The 22,130-nt window shown below is 52.9% G+C and overlaps 1 protein-coding gene across 2 annotated transcripts in view; it reads left to right on the top strand.

Annotated features, from left to right (window-relative positions):
• BTBD9 (BTB domain containing 9) overlaps window positions 1–22,130 on the top strand; it is a 408,373-nt gene that overhangs the window by 384,050 nt on the left and 2,193 nt on the right. For both annotated transcript variants that reach the window (XM_047795006.1, XM_047795004.1), the window contains exon 10: window positions 9,839–9,917. In XM_047795006.1, the coding sequence (XP_047650962.1) occupies window positions 9,839–9,917 (79 nt within the window). The remainder of the gene's footprint in view (window positions 1–9,838; window positions 9,918–22,130) is intronic.

Below are 22,130 nucleotides of genomic sequence, written 5' to 3'. Positions count from 1 at the left end.
CAAGGCGGATGTAAGAACAGCGAGCTCGGGCCAGCAGGCAGCATGGGGAGAGCCTGGAGGCGCACCTAAGGGCTCGCGCACCCCCGTCTAGCACGCCACTGCCAGGGCGCCTCAGCGCATCGCTTAGTTAACAGGGGACAGCCTTTCATATGCCTCCCTTTTCAAGAATCTTTTCTGAAGCTTCCCGTCTGCCTTCCAGCCCTGCTCCCAGAGGTTGTAAATAAAACGCTCCCCACGTACCCTTTCCCTTCCTCGTCACCACAGGCCTCTCTCCCTTTCTTGCTTTTTTTTTTTTAACTTTTCAATTTTTAAATTTTTATTGAAGATGCACATTTCCCTAGTTTTAAAAGTGAAGTCAAAGCACAAAGCTTATAACAAAAAAGTGACAGCCCCCTGCTTCATCCTTCCTTGCCCCACATCTTACTCTCCGGAGGCAACTGCTTTTCCTTTTTTTTCTCTTTAAAATTAAAAAATATATATATTTTGAAAAAAATAAATGTTCAAAGAAAGTGTATTATATGATAAACCATACTGGGAGAGAATATTTTTAAAATGAATGTGTGTGTGTGTATATATATATATATATATGCATATATATATAACTGAATCAGTTTGCTGTACAGCAGAAATTAGTACAACATTGTAAATCAACTCTACTTCAATTAAAAAATATATATTTAATGTGGTTTAAAAATTAAAAACTATAGAAAGTGAAACGGCTATTTCCCATCCACCTCTTCCTCCAGAGATAATAATTTATGCATAAACCTATTAAAATGTGTGTATTTCCCCATTTTTTCATAGAAATTTTTCTGCACCTTGGAGGACTCCAGAATTTCTCCCTCCCTGTCTCTCCAGCTGCATAGTCTCCCAGGGTAGGGACAGAGCTGTACCGTAATTTACTTTACCCGTCCCTGGTGATGTGCATTCGGGTTGTTTCTGTTCTCTTGCTGTTCAGATGGCGCTGCAGTGCAGCCCCCTCCTGCCGGCGGTGCTGGCAGCACGTCTAAGCTGAAGCACCCTGGAGGGACTGCATGCTAACTCTAGGGGTGTGTACCTGACAGTGTTGCTGCTTAGGGATCTGTCAGATTACACTTCCTCCAGCCCCTGTGAACGTGCCCGTGACCCCCCACTTGTCCAACATAACGTAGAGTCAGGCTGTTAGATTTTTTTTTTTTTTTTTTGGCTTTTTAGGGCCGCATCCATGGCCTATGAAAGTTCCCAGGCCAGGGGTCAAATCGGAGCTGCAGCTGCCAGCCTACACCACAGCCACAGCAATGTAGGATCCGAGTTGCATCTGCCACCTACACCCCAGCTCACAGCAGTGTCAGATCCTAAACCCACGGAGCAAGGCCAGGGATAGAACCCATCTCCTCAAGGATCCTAATCGGGTTTGTTACCACTGAGCCATGACGGGAACTCCCAGGCAGTTAGATTTTGAGGCACATATACATCTTCTCTTACAGACCTTTCTTTTGGTCTGTACCTTCCTGTTTCTAAACTACGTGCTCATTCGGCACTTAGAATTTATTAATTCTGTTACCAAAATGATCTATTGTCCTCCTTCTTTGAAAGGTGAGGATTTAGCTTCCCCCTCACAGATACACCTGTGTTCCGCCTCTGCCCATCCGCCCTCTCTAGTCAGACCACAGAGTTTCTTTGTATTGGTTATCTCATTGGCATTAGTGTGAACTTACTCAGAACAAAGCCGTGTCATGTGCTGTGGTCACTTCTTTTTCTGTCATTTGTGTTTCCTAGAGTTAAGTTACTTAGTTGTCTATATATCTATCATTAATTGTCTGTGTACTTATCACTAAATCTTCCGCCTACTTTTGTCAGAGCCACACAAGTTCCCTTAACCTGAGGTAATAATGGTCACATCTGGTAAGTCGAAAATCAGTTTGTTTTTTTACCCCTTGAGACACCCCCACCTTGAAGGCGCCCTGCAAGGCTCCCACCCCTTCCCTGGCTGCTCTCTAGACCTGTCGCAGCCTTCACTCTGCCAGGAGACTTCCTTCCTAGAAGCCCCCTCTCTTCCATGTCACCCCCTCTGTTTTCTGGGTCCCATAACTCTCTCTGCCTTAGTTTAATCCTTTGTTTTGGTGGAGCACATTTTCTGGTAGTTTATTGTGAATACACTGAAGGTAAAATTTTTGAGATTTATGCCTAAATGAAAGTTGTTTATTCTCTGCTAACACTTGGCTAGGAATAGTCCTCTGGCTGGGAACTCACTTTCCCCTCAGCCTTTAGAAGGAAAGTTTCCACTGTCCTCTAACTCCCAGTGTTGCTTTGGGAAAATCTCGTGTGGTTCTGGTTCCCACAGTGTGAACTGGAGACGGGCACTTGCCGTCTGCCTCTGCACAGACTGAATCGTGAGCTGCTGCAGCTGCTGACCCTCGACACCCCCTGAGCAGAGCTCGGTGGGCATCAGGGGCAAGGCTCTCAGTGCTCTGGGGAAACTGGCAGAACAGGTCTTCAGATAGCTAGATATTTTCAGGAGAAGATTTCATGAGTCCAATTCTTGCACCTTCCTCATATCTAGAAAAGCACTAAAACCCTTCATGGCGATGTCTGTTCCTTGTGGCTAGCAGTAGTCTTCATGAGACCGGCAGCAGCCTTCTGCAACATGTGTGTCTGGTTGCATGCGCCTCCCGCTTCACCAAAATCAGATATACTGACCTTCCCTCAGACCCATCGAAACCCCACCCGGGCTGTAGTCCTCCTTGTTGCCCCAAATAAAACTCACGCACAACCTAAAAGTTGAGAGTTATTTTTTTAAGTCAACGACGTCTTTGTGTTGACCTGCTTTTTTTCTCCTCCAGAAGCATTTAGATCTTCTAAAGTTTCCCAATAATATGCTTTGTTTTCTCATTTATTGTAGTGGCCACTCAGTGGCCTCTAACTTAGAAACTTATATCCTTGATACCTGGGAAAATTTCATGTGTTATCTTGACATTGTATAGCTCATATCTTTCCCATTCTTTTTTTTCCTGGAACATTTACTAATTGGATAGTGGACCTCTCGGTTTGATCATCTCATTCTCTATTTTCTGTCTATGTCATTCTGTTTGACCTTCTAGGAAATTTCCCCAACTTAAGCTGCTAGCTGTTGTGTTGAATGACTTATTTCAATTCATGGTTTTATTTACAGGAGCATTTTCTTGTTCTCCAAATATTTCCTTTTTTACATTATTCTTATTTCAAGGGTGTGATAATGTTTTCTTTTATCTTTCTGGTGGTAACGAGAGTTTTTTCCCAAAGTTTTATTCTGCTTCCTGAATTACATCTTTATCCTCTGAGTCATTTTCCTCTTCTGTTTGTTTTTGGTCTCTGTCTATCATGTTGGCATCTTTGGTGGTCCTTGCCTGGCTGTTTACCTTTAAGTGTTCAGCACTGAGAAAGCTGGTGAAAAACTTTTTGTATGTGGGCAGGTTTGTGGCCCTCACTCAAGGTTATCAGACAGGGATTCTGTGTCTCATGGGGAGACCCCTGCCCACTCATTCAGATCCAGGGCACCGGCCGCCTTCTGTCCCTGCTCACGGAAATGCTCTTCAGATCTGCGTGGCCACTTCTTCCACTGTGTGGGCCTTCGCCCGGTTGTTGCTTTACCAGAGGACTTCCTGCAGTGTGTCATCTAAAGCATCACGCCCCTCTCAGGCCTCTGCACCACTGTTTTTCTCCATAGCCCTTCCTTAACTCCCATATAACTTACTTGTCTCTCTCTCCCGCTGGAGTGTAAGCTTCTTGAGGGCTTTCTTCGTGAAGCACTTGATAAGATTTACAGAAGGGAGAATGGAGGGACAGAGGAGGAAGGCAGGTCAGCCTTTCCTCTTGGGCTGGTCAGAGTCTCCAGTGAAATCCAGTCCCCTGCCTGGGAGTTAAGCCTGGATCACAGTGGCCTGAAAGCTGAGGGGCAGAAGGAGACTAGAAGTCTCGCCGTCTGAGATATTCCCTTCCATGGACTCCTGGCTCTGAGCTCCTGCAGGGTCCCCCCTCTGCTGTTCCCGCTCTGGTCTCTGGGGTCCAGATGCCCTCTGTTCAAGGGCTCCAGAGGGCAATCCCTGTCTCTTAGGGGTGTAAAAGGGCTCAGCCCACTGCACGAGGGAAGGAGAGGGTGGTTGGGGGTCCACCTGCCCCTCTGATTTGCCGTCAGCCGGCCCCCGCCTGTCCCCACCTTCAGAAGTGGCTGGTGACTCAAGGACACAATTCACCTGCGGTGTGAATTGCTTGCCTCTTGGGGGTTTTCCTTCTGAGGTCTTGGCACAGAGAGATGGTGACCTGTCCTCATGATTTCTTTGTGCTTGTTTTGCGCTCATGTGTGTGTGAGAGAGAGAGATAGCACATTTCTTTGATATGAAGCATACATTAAATTTCCTTACTGCCCTTTCAGTGGAGGGAGCAAAGATTAACCCATGTGTTCAGCTTGCCGTGTTTAACTGCCAGCCTGGCCCTGGCCCAATACTCCTGGCCATCTCCCCGAGGTTCATCAGGCCTGCTGTGTAAAGATTTTGACATTTGCTTTCTCTTTATAGCAGAGGCGGCAAAGTCGCGTCGTTTTCCAGAGCTGAAAAGACCAGACAGCCTTGGCATAGGCCCTGCAGGATCCCCAGGGGAGGCAGGATGAGGCTGAGGATAGAAAGCCGTCTCGGCCCAGCCCACCCGGCCTGTGTGGTGCTCTCGTCACCCCAAGCCACCCTCACAATCCTACACTCACAGAAGGCACCCCCGGCCCCTGCAGGCAGCTCCCCTCTCCTCCCTACAGCTCCCTCCTTTTCCCTGGCTTTCATATTCGCAGATTAGTTAGTTCCACCTCTGGCTATCCTTTCTCACATCCACAGACACCAGTTTAATCCCTTCTCTTTCTTTCTTTTTATTTATTTCAAGAACTGCTTAAAATGCAGAAAAGAATAAAAAGTATTACAACATTCACTCACATACTCATCCCCGGAATTGGCTCTAGTTAATATTTTCCCGGTACACTTCAGGTCTTTTTTATTTTAATCAAAGAAATAAAACACTTCAGTTGGTGTTGAAGTATCTCCTTTGTTCCCCATCAGCAAACCCCTTTCCTCACGCTCTCCTCAGAGACAACCACTGTCAGGAATCCACTCCATCTCCTTCCAGAATATTTGAAACATATTTTACAAGCATGTGTGTTTCCATGAGCACGGCGAGTACAGGGCAGGTGTGGGTATGCACGGGGCCTCTCGTACTGGTCTCTGTGGACAGTCGGCACGCCCGGAGCCTCCTCGGTGCCCGTCTCCCTTGTGTGTGAAAATAAAGGTATACGTAGCCGACACGGTGCTTTTACTGCATGCAAGCACTTTGTTTTCTCATCGCGTCCTCACAGCCCTAAACGGCGGGTGCTGGGCTATTTTCGCCCCCGACCGCAGGGACCTGTTGTTCGCTTGAGGTCAGCTTGTGTGGGATCTCCGGCCCAGAGTCGTGACACCAACGTAAAAGCGGGGTGTGAGCTGTTGGAGATACGCGGGGACCCAGCCTCTCGGTTACTGGAAAGTTTCTACTGTGCCTTTTGGTAGAAAGAGCAGAACATAACAGTCATGACATCTGGCTCCTGTTGTTGACGCTACACCGTGGCTCTGGGATGCTGACAGATTACTTCTCTCTCTGCCTCGGCGTCCTCACCTCTGAAATGGGATTCCAGCCGCTGGCCCCCCCGCCTGGCAGGTGGTGTCGGGGACAGATGAGGTGGGTGGTGATGGCGAAACACTTGGTAAACCACACAGGCCTGCGGGTGGAAGAGGCTTTTAGGAGGACGTTCTCGGCCCACGTCTTCACTCCTTGTGAACAGACCTCCCACCATCTTGTAGCTGCAGCCAGGATTTATCTGCGTTACAGCATTTAGCCCTCCTTCCTCAAGCAGCAGCTTTAGAGAAAGGCTGCTCTAAATCACTTGTTTTTCTGGCTTGTTTAATTACTACTATGGCAACAACAACATTTTTTCCTTTGCTTTTTTAAACTTCCTATACCTCATATTTCAGCTTCATTATTGGTTAAACTGAGTTTTATGGGTGGGCCTGGGAACCCAATCAAAATATATAGCTTTCTTTCTCTGGAAAAATTGCTTCCAGGCTTCCCATAGCCAGTGAGCAGGGACCTTGTGGACCACCACCGGTGTGTGAGTTTGGGACCCCAGTCCTGTTTTCAATGTTCTCTGATTAGCCCTCGGAAGGATAGCTGCTCTCCCCAGAGCTGGCACAAGCTTCTCAGGGGCAGGCACTGCTTCTTGCACGGATCCCCTGTAATACCCTGCAGGCGCCTTGCTCTAAAGAGTGTATTCAACAAATACTGGTTTGATTCCTTCGAAGCCCAGCCCCCGCCCCCCCCCCCTCCGTCTGCCCCAAGAAACAGGTGCGATGGGAGAGTGGTAGGTGCCCCTGGCATGGTCATTAAATCACACCGCCAACCCCGGTGACTCAGAGGGGGCCCAGGGAAGCCGTGTGTTTGTCCAGGTTGACGTGGCTGACTGGTAACTACAGCAGTAATAACAACGTCAACCATTTTCCTTAGAACCCAGAATATGCCAGTGCTGTTCTAGGTGTTTTCCATTTGTTAATGTATTTAGTCTTCACAGGCAAAAAATTTAGATAGTTATTTTAATTATCCTCATTTTACAGAGAGGAGGCTAGAGCCGAGAAAGGCAGAGCAACTTGCCTAAGATCACAGAGCTGGTAAAAATTCATACGCAGGAGCCTGGCTCCAGAGCCTAGGCTGTCAGCCACTGTGCCATCCTACCGCTAGTTCACGAAAGGCCACATTAAAACCTGCCATCTTGACTGTCACCCAGTGAGCCTCTCAACTGGAAATATTTTACGTAATAATACAGTTCTGGCATTTTCACTTGCTTCATGTCACGTGATCTGTATCAACGCTTTGGGCAGCAAGCAAGATGGATACGTCTTTCCAGCGCTTGTGTATACGGTGTACCAAATTCAAGCAGTGCAGAAAGTGCAAAAGGAAAGATAATGTCTCTTGAAATTCTTCCACCCAAAGCGAAAATCTTGGTCAATGTCTGGGCAAATACTCTTGTAGACATCTCTCTTGGAACACCTATGCGAATAGATATTTACAACTCAATGTCATTGGGACCACATTCCAGACGCGTTTCTGCAACTGAGGAAGTGGTATTGTTTCTGTCAGCAGTGAACAAATGAGGAAACCGCAGCTCAGGAAGGGGAGTGATTTGTCCGCTGGAGGGAGAGCCGGCAGGTGCCAAAGTGGGGACTTCAACCCATGTGGGTTTTTCTCTGTTCCAGGTAGAGGCTCAGAGCAAAGACCCCAGGCGTTTTTTGACACCCATTGTTCCTGGTGGGACACTTCCCCCTCTGTGAAGGGGGGGTGCCAGGCCCTGTTGCTCTGTGAGTGCTGCCTACTGAAGAGAGGATCAGAGCACGGGACGAGGATCGAGCACGGGGCGAGTGGGGTGTTTACATAGCTCTCAGTAAGCTCAGTGCACACGGCAGTCAAGCTTTTGTGTAGACCTGGTGATGGTGGCGGTGTCCTGGCTGCGAGACGTGTCCCCTGAGGTGGCTGCCTCAAGGTTGCACTGTGATTACAGTGTGGCTCCAACGTGTCGGTGACTGTCCCAGTGCCACCTTGCACTTTCCCCATGAGCAGCACTGCAAGTTGTTTTGAAGCAGTCCAGGGGAACTGGAATCTGATACCTGCGGGAGAGAAATGCTCATTACCTCATCTTGACTGGCTCCCCTTCCTGCTCATACTTTGGTCTTAGGGTTGGTATCCAGTTTGCTGAAAATGAAATCATCTATTCAACTCTCAGGCTGTGTTAGTGAAAATGAACTCTAATGTGATTATATATTAATGCAGCGTAATGGAGGATTGGTATTAAATTGAGGCCTTCTGATCTTATTACTTCACAGATGCTCCCTCCTGCTCAGGCTGGCTGCCCTGCCAGCCCTGTGTCCCCAGGCAGAAGTGGGGGCAGTGGTACCAAAGCCTGGGCCAGCCGGGGCAGGGGGCAGTGGGCAGGATGAGGGCCGTGGTGAGAAAAGGGAGACGGGGGTTCGGGTCCGGCTCTGTCCAGGACGACTCCCCGCCAGCCCTCACTTCCTTCGGGGCCTCGGCCCCCACTCCTCACAGAGGAGGGAGGAGGGATGGTCACGGAGGGCCCGATCCCGGCCCGGCGGCCCTCTCCAAGCACAAGCGTGCGAGCTACAGGAGTCATGTTTTACCTTTACGTCCAGAAACACTTGACCCTTTTTAAAATGAGCACAGGACTAGAAAGCCAAGAGGAAAGAATCTTCACTGTCTCCTCCACTCCCACCCGCCTCTCTTCCCCCACCTTTCAGTGAGACTGGCTCGAACCTCATAGTTGTCCCTGGCTGGGGTCACCTGCCCTGGTTGTGTTTCCCACTCCCGGGGCAGGGGACGGGGTGGTCTGGGAAGCAGGGAGGACCAGCGTGTGTGCTGTCACTCTCTCGGGAACAGGGATGGGACGCGGATGCCCCACACAGCGTGGACCCTAGCCTCCCCTGACCTGCAAGGGAAGAATGCATCTGAGCTCTGTCCTGCTGCTTAGCTCCAGGTGACCCCCGGGCCTGTGGGAGCCCAGGCCTTCCTCTTAGTTCCGCCCTGGCCCGCAAGCTGCCTCCCACTCAGCAGACGCGCCGAGGGAACAGAACAGCCCCCCACTGAGAAAATGGGCCGGGAGTGCAGGCCCTGGGGGTGGCCACATGGTCACCTTCATATATGAATAATGGCCTTTTTACAAAGAGGGTGATTTTTCTTACGCCGTTTCCAGAAAACTGCTTCGAAGGCACCGATCTTGCACACAGGATGGTAACGACTTTTTAATGACCTTGAGGGGCCTGGTGTCCAGGCAGCAGTGAATCAGTCTCGGTGGGAGGCTCAGGGTGAGAGCGAAGATGGAACACCTGAAAGCAAAGCGGGGAAAAACAAACAGCAAATACACATATTTTCCTCAGTAACATCTCTCAGTAATTAGACAATTACAGGAAACAGCCTCCCAGCAGCTGGCATTTCTACCGTGTGAGTGGAGGAGGGGCAGCAACAACTGTGAACCCCTCACATTTATCACCAAAGCTACTGGAGCTTACAGGGTGGGTGCTGAGCTCCCCGTGTGCTCTGATGAGCTGGGAGCCGTAAACTGGGAGCAGACCACTTTTCTCAGGGCGGTTCGAGGCCTGCTCAGCTGGCTTTAAATAGGCTGGCCCAGCCCCTGCTGATCCATGAGGAATGGCTTTTAAGATATTGGGGCTGCCTTTGAGCCCCCTCGGAGACTGGCTGGTCCGGGAAGTAACTTCTCAGGGGTGCATTTGGAAGCGGGAAGGGGAGGGTGGGGGGGACCTGTGCGAAGCCGCCTCTTCTTCTCCAGGTGCCACCACTGGCACTGGTGGGGCTGCAGGATTCACAGGGGAGCGCCAGGGCTCATGCCACGGCCTCTAACCACGGTGCTGGGCTCTGCAGCCCCCCCTTTGCCCACTGCCCCCAGCCCAGCACCCCCTCCTCCCAGAAGCCTCCAGTGAGGTCACTGTGCCCACTCCTGGCAAGACAGGCCCCATCGTGGGCAGCTCCCACCAGCCTTGACCACTCCCGTCTGGCCGCACGCTCGTCACACGCGCACGTGGTCTGCACTGCGCGCTTGTGAATGGTGAGCTTTATAAGACTCCCAAGGCACCTTCCTGGATGAGTCCGCAGGTTCCTGAGTGGGACACTGTGTGCTCCTGCCTCGTCTCCACACAGAAGGTGGGCTCCACCCCGACCCACACACAGCCCCGCACCCTTGCAGGGTTCGGGGCACCGTCTCACCAGGCACTGGTTGTACTTCTCCCCACAGGTCCTGGCAATCGGTGACTTTTGAAAGACAGCCTGCCTCCTTCATCCGAATCGTTGGAACACACAACACAGCAAATGAGGTAAGGGTCCCCTTTCGCGACAGACACTGGCAATGTTTCCCGATGTACAGTAAATGCCGCGTCCCGAGTTAAGTGGAACTGCTTGTTTTCCCTGCCAATGGTCTGTTGTTCAGATAGCCTGGTACAGGAGGAAGTCCTGCTCCTGCACCGTGGGGATGTCATTATCATTTCTGGATGTTTCCTCACTATCGAATGGCAGCCAGCCCCCGGGGTTCTGCTTCCTCCCACCAGCCACTCTGCAGGGACCCTCGGCAATCAGGCCCTGTTCTCAGAGCCCTCTGCCCTCCCAGACGCCAGCCGTCTCAGAGGTCCCTGGGCCCTCCGCGTGGGGCGCGAGGAACCCCAGCCTCGGGGGGCGGCCGAGGCACTCAGGTGCCGGCTTCCTCTGTCTGCCAGGTCCCGTGCGGCCTGCGCATGAGTGTTTATGGGCGAGCCTCTTCCTCTGGCCTGTGCCTCCCCTGGGGCCAGGCCTGGATCTCGGGGCTGGCAGCCATCCCAGTGGGCCGGCTCTATGTACATGTTCCTTCCACCTTGGGTTTCCTGGGGGAGGGGTGGCTGGATTATCCTCCCCCATCGTGGGCACCAAGGGCAGCAGGCTGGTGAGTTCCTGGGCCTCCAAAATGCTGTTTTCTCCAGAGCGGAATCGCTCAGGGCAATGCACTGGGCTTCTCCAGATCAGAGAGGGGGACAGTGAGTAGAGAACCAGGACACTGGAGCATGAGGAAGGGCGCCTGTCGTAACCGCCTCAGGACAGGGAGTGTAAAGCAGACTGAGCCAGGTCTGCTGTACTCTTGACACTGTGGATCCCCTCTGAGCTCACAGGGGTCCATTCATACCAGTTAAGGTGAGAAGAGTGTTTCCATTTTGAGTTTAGGGTCATCAATCCGTAAGTTCATTCCTTAGCTTTTCTGCTCCTCAGGTGCGCACTGAGTAAGCCCCGGTGGTGAGGGACTGGTGTCTGGCAGGTGGCTGTGCCACTGGCCTCGGTGCTCATCATTCTCTTGCTCTTACACAGTCAGGTGTGCACAGTCCTGAAGGACTGACCGCTGGTTAAAGACCACAATTATAAGCAACAGTAAGGGTGAAACTCAAGAGGTAAACGAAACAGTAACATTCTGCAACCTCACTTGAACATGAACGTTCTCAGATCTGTACAGGACCAGCTTCCTGGGCTTATGACCAGGGCTGCTGTATGAGGCTCCACACCCAGAAGCTCCAGCACCTCTTACAATTCTTAGTCATTTTCTTCTATAAGGGACACCCCATGGGACAGTGGAGCACCCACCAGGGGCTTGGAACCTCAGCTCACCTGCAGGCCAGCCTCTGCCCCTTCTTACCTTCCCAGGATGGCTTCTGGGCCACACACCCCCTGACGACTGGTGCCTGGACCTGTCCAGCCTCCCCTCCTCATCCTGCCCCATGACCACTGCCACCCGCCACTCCCGCTGGGGGCCTGACACATCTGGGTTGGGATACTGTGTGAGATCTGTGTGCAAGTCCCAGGTTAGGGCCCTGGGGGCCCATGAGGGTCTGCCCTGACCTAAGGAGCCCCGCCCATCCCCATGCCCAAGGAAGTGTGGCATCCAGCAGCAAATGAAAACCCTGGGACAGATCAGGAGAGATACTGAAGGAAAAAAACCTTTTTCCTGTTTTGTGAACAAAAAGCTCTACATTTGCATTTTGCACAGAGCCCACACATTCCACAGCTGGCCCTGGATTCCTGCATTCTGTGCACCACATCAGAATTCTCCAGAGCACATCAAGGTGCTTCTGGTACATCAAAAAACATTTTCCAAAGTGAAAATATTGTGATAATTTATATTCATTTTGCTTTTTAAGTTATTTGGAATAAAAATGATACACGCCCACAATGTGCATCTTGCAGAGAAAAGCTTATAAACAGAAACCTGAAACTTTTTCTTATTTCTTCATTTCAAAACAAACCTGAAAATCATGAAAGTAAAACAATTGATATTTTTTAAAGCACAAAATTAAATAATTCTAAACATCAGGTCATCAAAGCACTTTTTTTTCCCCTTTTTGATGATATAACAAAGTAAGTTTGAATCTGCATTTTAATATGTATCTGAGCGCCAAACCAGAAACCATAGTTTTTAAGTTTTGCTAAGAAATCTCAATTTTTCGAGTTCCCGTCGTGGTGCAGTGGTTAATGAATCAGACTGGGAACCATGAGGTTTCGGGTTTGATCCCTGGCCTTGCTCAGTGGGTTAAGGATCTTGCGTTGCGGTGGACTGTGGTGTAGGTTGCAGACGCAGCTCAGATCCCGAGTTGCTGTGGCTCTGGCGTAGGCCAGTGGCTACAGCTCTGATTGGGCCCCTAGCCTGGGAGCCTCCATATGCCTTGGGAGCAGCCCTAGAAAAGGCAAAAAGACAAAAAAAAAATCTCAATTTTTCTTACCACTTAAACTTTATGTATTACTTACTGAATTGGAAAACAATTTGAACTTATCTTTACATAATAATATAGCTAACATTAAACATTCTTATTTGAAGTCACTTGTTTCTTGTATAATACTTTTTTTTTTTTTTTAATCTTTTTAGGGCTGTACCTGGGGCATATGGAGGTTCCTGGACTGGGGTCGAACTGGAGCTGTAGCCACTGGCCCATGCCACAGCAATGCAGAATCCGAGCCACATCTGTGACCTACACCACAGGTGATGTCAATGCCGGCTCCTTAACCCAATGAGCGAGGCCAGGGATCCAACCTGCATCCTCATGGATACTAATCAGATTGGTTTCCATTGAGCCATGGCAGGAACTCCCTATAATACATTCTTTAAAAAATGAATTTTTTTTTTTTTTGATTCCTAAATGGGACTCTGCAGTTACAGCATAAGGCCTTCTTAAGCCAGAGAAGGCCAAGAAGCACTGGAGTGAGTCTGATCAGGGTCTTCTTCCACCTCTCAGCCCCAAGCCCATCACCTCAGTGACCAGATGAAGAATGACTTTCCAGTACAGAACTCTAAAGTTGGAATGCAAGATCTTGCCCTGATAAGTTTACAAAAATATCTGTGAGGAGCCCCAACCACTTTGGATGAGCCAGTTGGAGTAGGTTGATTAGTAGGTCACTAATTAACTGGTGATCTGTCACATTTGGCTGATGAGCAAGTTGTTCAGCTGCCTTACTGAGTCAGTTATTGATCAGGAAGAAAAGCCTCAATGTAGGTGTTGCCCACCTGGGAACATCTCAAATCATAAAATGAACAATGACCAGGATCATAAGGCAAGATCCAGACAGTTTCTGTCATTCTCAGAGCAAACAGGAAGGTACAAGAGAGCTGAGGTTCACTGAGCATCAGGAATGTTGCAAACCCTCAAAGAGAAGGTGCTTTACTGTAGCATATTGGGTTTGGGGCATCATACCCCCTCCCCCACCGCCACCCTGGTCTTAGCAGCAGGGATGTGGGGCACAGGTCAGAGGTGTGAGGGAAGGAGGGCGCCTGGGGTTCGTTGGGAGCAGGACTCCTGAGGGCGGCAGCCCTGGAGGAGCGAACCACAATGGCACACACAGCTGGGGGTCCATGGCAGTCCTGGTCCTGAGTCCCATGGGAGCCGGAGCCAGGCGGTGAGGAAAAGGGGCCGCGGCGGAGGAGGGTGTGGAGGGGAGGCAGGGGTTCTCGGTCTGTCCCTGCTTGTTTGCCAGGTGAGGTCAATGTCCAGGACCTGATTCCCCTTAGATACCCAATGTTAGCACCACAAAGACCATGCGCGAATTCCGAGAAGCTTGGATGGAATTGGTTTTCAGCGCAGAAGGGAAAGCTGGGCTGTGTCCCATCCGCAGGGGGCAGTCCGCGCAGGCGTGGTGGGCAGAGCGCAGCCAGGGCTCCTGGGGGTCGAGGGTGGTCAGAGAAATGCTGGGGCTGTTCTGGCTGAAGGTGGAAAGGAGCCTCCTCAAACATGAGGCCGGAGCCCAGCAGCCAGTGGAGCAGCAGAGGCTCCGGAGTGAAGATGGGGGTTTCGACGTGGCGCGTCTGTGCGCTATCGCCTTGCTGGAGCCGGGCTGCCTCCTCGCCGTGACAGGGGCCGGATTGCGGGTGTGGCAGCGCGTGGACTGTGGCGTTCAGGTTTCTGGATCCCTTGTCCCGGCCACTTCTGAGTTCCTGCGGCATCTCCTCCCTCCTCTGGGACCTGTGTGTCTGCTGCTGGCACCTCTCTCTCTTCTTCCTTTGTGAGCACCGAGGCAGCAGACTCTCCCCTGTGCCTTAGCTCAAGAGGCCTCTTTGGCCGTCTCCTCTGTCACTTCGTGGTGGTCTCGGTGGCTAATGTAGCAGCCGTGTGGCCATCCCAGCCCTCCTGCCACAATTGCTGATGGACGCTGAGCGGCTCAGGAGGCAGCCGTTGCAGCTTCCTAGGGCTCGCCTGTCTGAGCGAGGTTAGAAACAAGCCCGCAGATGTCACGGTGACCTGAAGCTGACCCCACCGCTGCCCTGCTGGTTCTGATGCCGGCCTCTCACAGGCCCTTCACCTCACTGATTGTCACAGCAAAGCAATTGAGGCAGGCTGCTTTGTCCTTAAGGAGATTGGGCTGGGGCCAGATGAGGCCCATCTGTGGACCTGTGAGTCGGTGAGTCTGTTAAAAGAAATAGAAGTTATGCTAGTTTCTTCTTACGGTTTTTATGAAAACCTGGGTTGCAGAACAAGTTCTGGAGTGATTTTTTTCAGGAGACAGAGACCTCAGGGGCACAAGCAGTCCCAGGGGTTAAAAAAGGATTTGTAGGAAAAACTAACTTTCTGCAAAATAGAAAGTCTGGGTTCCTGCTCACAAGAACCCACAGGGAAGCCTGTGCAGAGTCAGTAACAGAAAGTGAGCATGGGATCGACCGTGTGTGGGCCTTTTTAATATTGAATCTACATAGTGGAGGAGAGAGGCCGCGTCGGATTTGTCTTTGTTTGTGTTTATCATTACAAATTACAACAGCAGCTTTATTTACTGAGCACTTACTATATGCCAGGCCTTACTCTAAGCCCTTTCTATTCATTACACTGTTTAATCCTCACATGTGAAGGAGACTCTGCTCTCACCTTTTAACAAACTCACCATCAAGGGTTTGCAAAGTTGCGGAGCGTGGGCCCTTTCCCTCCCGGGGCACGGGGTGTAGAAGCTGCTGCTGTGGGCCCTGCGGAGGACAGCTGGTACTTGCAGGCCTGTCTCACACCTGTGCGTGTACCTGGGGCTAGAACAGGAGAAGCCCAGGCGGGCCCCTCCCCTGGAGGGTCGCAGTCTCACTCCGGATGGAAATCAACCCACTCAAGAGCGGCCGGGGGTGGAGACCAAGTGCAGTGGAGTAAAAGGGGCGGTGCTGGCTGGCGGGTGGGCCCTGAGCAGCGGTTTTCTCATCTATAACGCAGGTCCAGCCATCCCGGCCAGGGTAGGGCAGACAGGAATGAGGCTGTGCTGGGGAGGGGGGTACAGATGCCCCCGGGGAGCTCTGTGCTCGCAGTGGGGGCACGGGAAGCAGCCCATGCGCTGCTGAGGAGGCTCTGCATGGTCGGCCCCAGCAGGACGCCAAGTCTCTAAGTGGCTGCTTGAGTCACCCTCCAGGACCACTCAGCACAGAACCTGGAGTGAGGCAGAATTTATTTACAGGCTCTGTCAGGCCGGTGAGTGGCTGTGGGCTCCCAGTGCCATCTCCGTTCCCATAGCAACATGTGGCTCTGATGAAGAAGAAAAAAACCGAAGGAAGGAGTTTTTTAAAACAGCCCGTTTCTGGCCTGGTGATGACTGTCTCCCAGGCCCCGCCCCTCAGGTCCTCTCAGGCCTCGGACCCCGAGGACCCCCCCCACGGGACCCTGCAGAGGATGGGCCGAAGCCCAGAGCACGCCTCACAGCAGCCGCGTGCTGGCTCCCTAGGCCACTAGCACTCCCGCTGGTCAGCACGAGCATTGAAGCAAACATCCCAGTGGCAGAGACTCAGAGAGACATAGAGCAGATGGTCAGACAGGCCTCTGCTTCAGCGAGACCCGGTCCCAACCCTCAGGCTCCCCCACTCTGCCCGAGAGTGAGAGGCCGCATCCCCAGTTGCTTGTGGTGGTGATGGAGGAGGGATGAACACGAGTGAAATCCGCTCAGGGATAGAAACAACCCAAACTAAGCCCGGCTTCAGACAGCGCCTGGAAGCCCTGTGTGATGTTTGCAGGGCAGGGGTGCGTTTACAGTGGCAGGACAGGGTGTGGACCAGAGAGAAGGTCCACACGGGAGCAGCAGGGCTGAGGCACCGGCAGGAAGGCCAGCCTGGCACCTGCGTGTTTGCATAATAGTCCAGGCAGAGGCTTCGCCCATGTCCCCTGCTACCTGCAGCTCTGTGTCATGGGGTCTTCATGTCTCAGCACCCAGCCCAGCGTCCAGCACACAGTAGCCCTCCCTTAATCAGACCCAGGCCAGCGCTTTAGTGCAGGGTTCTGAAGGAAACCAGCTCTCAGGAACACTTGTGACAGCCTGGATCTCTGAGGGATGAGGGAGGACTGGCCAGGGCAGCAAGGCTGTAACCCCCATGACCTTGGAGAACAGTGGGGCTGTGATGGCTTGAGAAAGCCTGGAAGCATTTAGATGCAAGAGGATACAGGATGGGGGGATGGTTAAAAGTGAGCCATCCAAACAGACACATAGATTTAAGGACTACACATGCAGGTAATGATGAAGGCCGGGTGCCTCAGGAGAATTAGGCTGGGAGGAAAGGGATGCAGAGGGTCCAGAAAGGAACTCTTGAGGGGCCTTGCCAAACGTGGCCCAGGTGGCAGCCTCCACTGCGCCCCGCCCCTGCCCCCCAGCAAGTCACTTCACCTCCCTGGCTCTCAGGACACTTGTCTTTAAAATGAGAGTGAACTTGATCTTAAAGGCTCATTCCCAGTGAGACAGAAAAAAAGCAGAAAAACATTTAACTTACAGCACAATTGTAAAAGAAGATCTTTTACGGGCATCCTTATACTTAAGTATCGATTGGGGAAGATTTTGTTGGAAGAAGAGAGGAAAAGCGACATGACAGTGAGCACGTCATTCCTCCAAACACACCACCAGCTTCTGCCTGTTGTGCGGCAGCAGCCACTCTGCACCAGACACCTGGCTGGAGCGCGTGAAGCCTGGGACTCGCCAGGCGGGGAGAGGGACGGGACACCAGCTGGTGAGAGTGTCCAGCCACATCCCATGGCTGGGCCAGAGGTGACGAGTCAGGCCTGAGGTCCCTGCAGCTGGACCTGGGGACAAAGCAGACACACACCTCCCAGTGAAGCACGGAGCTGCCTGGGCGTTGGCTGGAGAGTGGGACCCTGGAAAGGCCACATCTGCCAGGCTCTACCTGGAAACTAGGACATTTCTGCTTTTTTCGTTTTGAGTTTTTTAACAATAAAAAGATACCTCTACCACCCCAGCACCAAGTTAATTGAGAGAGTGACTCACTCCCCCCAGAACCCTGGGGTGTGCATCCATGAAAAACAGCAGTCAGGGGCTCCAAAGCTTCCTGGAGTGATATGTTTGGAAAGGCTTTTTTCCAGAAGCTTCCAATCAGTGGTCTTCCCAGCGCCTTGGCCTATGTGAAGTTGGCAGAGTGACATTGGAAAGTTTAAAAAAAAAATTGCAGTAGATAAACAGTGTCACCAAGAGACCTGCTCTCGTACCTGGCAGTAATAAATACTTGTACAGAACTGTTGGGGTACCCTGTCAATGCTGAGAAACTGTTCACAGACTGGAAGTGTCTCCCTTTGAAATGGGATCCTTAAAACCATGTTTTGAGCTGTTCGGATGTATGTATGTGGACCTTTGGTTTTAAAGAGCAATGTTTTGTTGGAGACACTTGGTCTTCTGTTTTAAAGGAACACAAATAAGACTCTCTACAGTCTAAGGGACTTGGGACTCTGTTCCTGAGAGGAGTGTTAGGAAGATGTTCATTGTCACATCGCCAGGCCAGCTAATGTGGAGCTGCACCTGCGTGAAGCCGCCACGCTGGCCACGGCTTCAGGGTGGCATGGGATTCAGAAGCTGCATCTCAGTGTCTGACTTAAGGGTTGATATCATTGAGAGGTAGGTTTCTGTTTGACCAAGATACGTCACCTCGTAAATATAAGTTGAAAGCTCGGCTCAGAAACCCTCTTTATGTGGGTTGGTGTGAGAAAGCAGCCTGTGAAAATCGCTCAGGAGAAAGCAGGAGGTGAGGTAGAGCCGTTGACCAACATTTATTAAATTTTCCTGGTTTCGGCCGTAGTTCATGATGGACCCCTAAGCCAACTCAGCAGAAAATTAGCAGAGGCTTCTCAGCCTATAACAGCCTCGAAGATGCTGAACAGACAGTGGTGGGCGAGTCCCTCGAATGGACTAAGGCTGCTGGCAGCAGCCAGCCGAGGCGTCAGTCTGGTCACCGTGAAGGGGCCAGCACATCTGTGGACATCCTTCCCTGGGTCCACCCTGGACCACCTCACACATGTTGAGAATTACGGCTCCCAGAGAGGAAAGGCTCAGTGACAACAGCCAGCTACGAACAAGGACACGCGGGTGGTGACTAAGGCTGTGTCACATGCATACACACGACTGCATCCCAAATCAGCCGGCACCTCTCGGGGAACAGATCTGGAAGCGCCACCGAAGCCGGTTCAGCAAAGGTGCCCCTTTGTGAGCGCGGCAATCAAGCAGGCTAACGGGATGCATGATTGCCCAAGGGGGGAGGGAAAGTGATGCGCCCGGGACAGGGCCTTGCATAAATCAGTGGTGCACCTCTGGCCGGTGTGCCTCCTTCTCTTCCAGTCTCGGGAAGGTTTGGAGGAAAGAAATGGAATCACACAAGCTTCAGAGCCAAGAGAAACTCGGGCCCTGGCTGTGCGCGCCGGACCCGTGACACCTTTCCACGTGGCACGGCATGGCAGGGGCGACTCCTCCCGTGTCTATGAGGGAGAGAGGCAGAGGTGTCCCAGCCTCTTCCCCGTCACCGCCGCAGGGTCAGCCCTGACCACTTGGCCACCAGAGGAGGAGCCAGTTCCCCGCAGCCTCACTTTCCGCCCGTCAGGACCTCCCACAGGCTCCTCTCAGGCTGCCCGTTTGCAGTGGGTGCACATGGAAGGGGCCTAGGATGGTGATGGGGGTGGGAGGTGCAGGCACCACAGCTCATGGCAATGCTGAATCCTTAACCTACTGAGCAAGGCCAGGGATCAAACCCACATCCTCATGGATACTAGTTGGGTTTCTTAACCCAGTGAGCCACAACAGGAACTCCCACCCCAGAGTCTTTGTGGTTGGTTTGTTCTCGCATAAGGCCCTGAGCGGGAGAAAGGATGGCCGGGCCTTGGTCCTTGACTCAGGTTCCCATGGTCCCATGCTCAGGACAGAGGCGCGGGAGGGGGGGCTGGGCCTTGGGGCTGGAGGTGCCCCGGAACCTCACAGGCTGGCCTAGGAGTTAGAGGAGTCAAGCAGGGCTCACAAATGCACAAGGAGAGAAACACGCCTGCGAAGCGGGGAGCCCGGGAAAGGTGGTTCGGAGGAGGACGGCGCGGGTCAGCCGAGGGCTCGGCGGCAGCCCCGGCCTGAGCAGCAGCTGCAGCGACATGGACAGGGAGCAGGACAGGGCGAGGACGAGCTCATGTCCTAAGGTGCAGGTGCAGTGAAATGCAGCAGGTTCGGGGGGGATGGGGACACGGGCCTTGGGACGAGGGTGACCCTGGGTCAGACTGAGCAAGGGAAGGGTGTTTGTTCGCCTCCAGGAAGCCCGAGGGAAAGGGCCCACTGCGCGTGGGTCGGGTGCGTTCTGGGGGTTGCCCCAGCTGCCTGCCCACGGCTCCACAGCCCCCTGCCCTGCTCGGAAAGTGGGTGCTCACAGAGTGAAAGACCCCCAGAATATGGGCTCGTCTAGATGCCGGAAGGATGCGGGGCTGGTGCAGGAGAGGAGATTCACAGCTGCTCCTGAGAAGAGGCTTCTCAGATGGGACCCCGCCCAGCTCGGGCTGAAGCCCAGGGCCCAGACCGTCTTTAAACCTTGACAGGCAGGCCCCGCAGACGGCCCTAAGGGGGAGGTTTGATACCAAAAGCAAAGGAGAGACGGGGCTGACCCAGGGCAGCTGCCACCAGGAGGCCCCGGAAGCCGCGAGGGCCTGAGCCTGAAGAGAGGAATCAGTTCCCTCTGAGGGAGGACGGCCCTGCCCGTGTGGAGAGGAGCCCACAAGACGCGTGGTCGCTTAGTCTTTATATTAGAGTTTGAAATGTGAAATTTGAAACAGTGGTAGATAAATGAACTGGAGTGGGAATATGGAAAAAATAGCGATGCAGGAAGGTAAGCACGGAATTTATTCTTTAAGCATAATTTCACAGTTGATATTACACTTGTCTTCTCCTCTGAACCTGATGCCACAGAAGACGGGTGCATGTGTGTGCATGTTCGGTGCATGTGTGCCGTGTGCGCAGTGTGAGGCGTGCATGGTGCGTGTGCTCTGGGTAGAGGCCGTGGAGCTCCCAGGAGGATGCAGGGGCAGCCCCTGGCCCCCAGCCCCCTGCAGCCTCCTGCAGGGAAGTGTCCAGCTCTGCCTGCGTCCTCTCCACTCCCGGGCCAGTGGCGCCTCATCCTCTGCGACGGGCCCTGAGCCAGGACTCGGGAGCCTGGGCAGATCTAAAGTTCACCGGCTCCTCTGCAGGCAGCAGGCCCCTCGGAAGAAAAGGCTGAGCACAACCCAAGGGGACCTGAGGGTTGAGTTCTCCTGGGAGCACTGGGTGACCAGAGCTGGGGGCCCGGCCCTGGCCTTTCACACTGTCCGCACAGGCCTCAAGCACCCAGTCCTGCCCAGGCGCAGCACTGCACACCGGTTACGTGCTTGCACTGGAGCCTCAGTCCGTCATCTCGCCTGTTGACCGGGGGCCTTGGCTGCCTTAGGAGAAGCCCGGAGCCCCGGGGAGGAAGCCCTGGGGTACGGCAGCACCGGTAGCAGAGCCTGGGCCCTACCAGGTGGTTGTTCAAGACGCTGTGGTTCTGGCAGCTTGTCCTCTGCCTCCTGGTCCCCAGCCTCAGTCCCTGCCATGTGTCTGGCCAGGCACACCAGTTTGTGCCGCCAGGCCCCTCAGGAGCTGGCTCTCAGCCCCAGTCCCGTCCCAGCTGAGGCCTCTGTCTGCTCCCTGCTGCCGCCCTCGCTCATCTTGGCCTCGGCCTCTCCGGGATCCACCGCTGCCCGCGCTCCAGCTCCTGCACCAGCTCATCTCAGCCCGAAGCCAGGGCCCCTCCCTTGTCCTTCACTGCCACCAGGTAACCGGGGCCAGTATGTTTTTCTCTTTAAACACCCGTGGACCATCCTCCTCTCTCGGCCTCCACCCCCGGCGGAAAACGACACTGTTGACCCCTGGCTGATGACTCCCCCCCTCAGCGTCCACCCTCCCCAGGCCCCCTGCCCCTCACTGCCGGCGAAGCTGCCCAAACACCAGGGCCGCACATCAGCTGCAGCCGTGCTCCGGAGGCAGGACCTCTGTTGTGGGGTCTGAAGGACAGACCCGACCCTGTGGGACGCACCCAGTCCTTACTCCCGGGCTGAGCAGGTCGTGGAGGGTCTGCTCCAGGCCCTCGCCAGCCCCGCCACCTGCTCTGCCCTCCTCCCACGGTTCGGTGCTCAGGTTTTCTCGGACACCGCTGGGCTCTTTCCTCCCCGAGGTCTTCACCTGCGTTGTTCCCCTTGCTTGGAACGCCTTTAACCCTGCAGTGTCCTTGCCTTCTCTCCAAGTCCTGCCTGCTAATTCGGGGAGGTGGGGGGCCTTAAGATTTTTTTTTTTTGTCTTTTTGCCTTTGCTAGGGCTGCTTCCGCAGCATATGGAGGTTCCCAGGCCAGGGGTCCAATTGGAGCTGTAGCTGCCGACCTACACCACAGTCACAGCAACACCGGATCCAAGCTGCGTCTGTGACCCACACCTCATAGCTACACCGGATCCTTAACCCACTGAGCAAGGCCAGGGATGGAACCCACAACCTCATGGTTCCTAGTTGGATTCATTAACCACTGAGTCATGACGGGAACTCTTATGATTTTAAGGTTGAGAAGTAAATCATTTCTTTATAAGGTTAAATACAATTATTTTTGTTAATATGAGATAAAAATAAAACATTTCAGAAGGTGGAAGATTAGAGCTCATTGTTAGGAATACATATTTGATGACATGATTTGCTGAAATAGATTTTAACCAACTTATTGAATACAGCACCCCAAACCTGAGAGTAATCGTGGAAAATTTTGATTCATGGG

Source organism: Phacochoerus africanus, chromosome 9 (genome assembly GCF_016906955.1).
Source record: "Phacochoerus africanus isolate WHEZ1 chromosome 9, ROS_Pafr_v1, whole genome shotgun sequence".
NCBI classification, from domain to species: Eukaryota; Metazoa; Chordata; class Mammalia; order Artiodactyla; family Suidae; genus Phacochoerus; species Phacochoerus africanus.
This window is presented reverse-complemented; position numbering and strand designations above follow the sequence as displayed.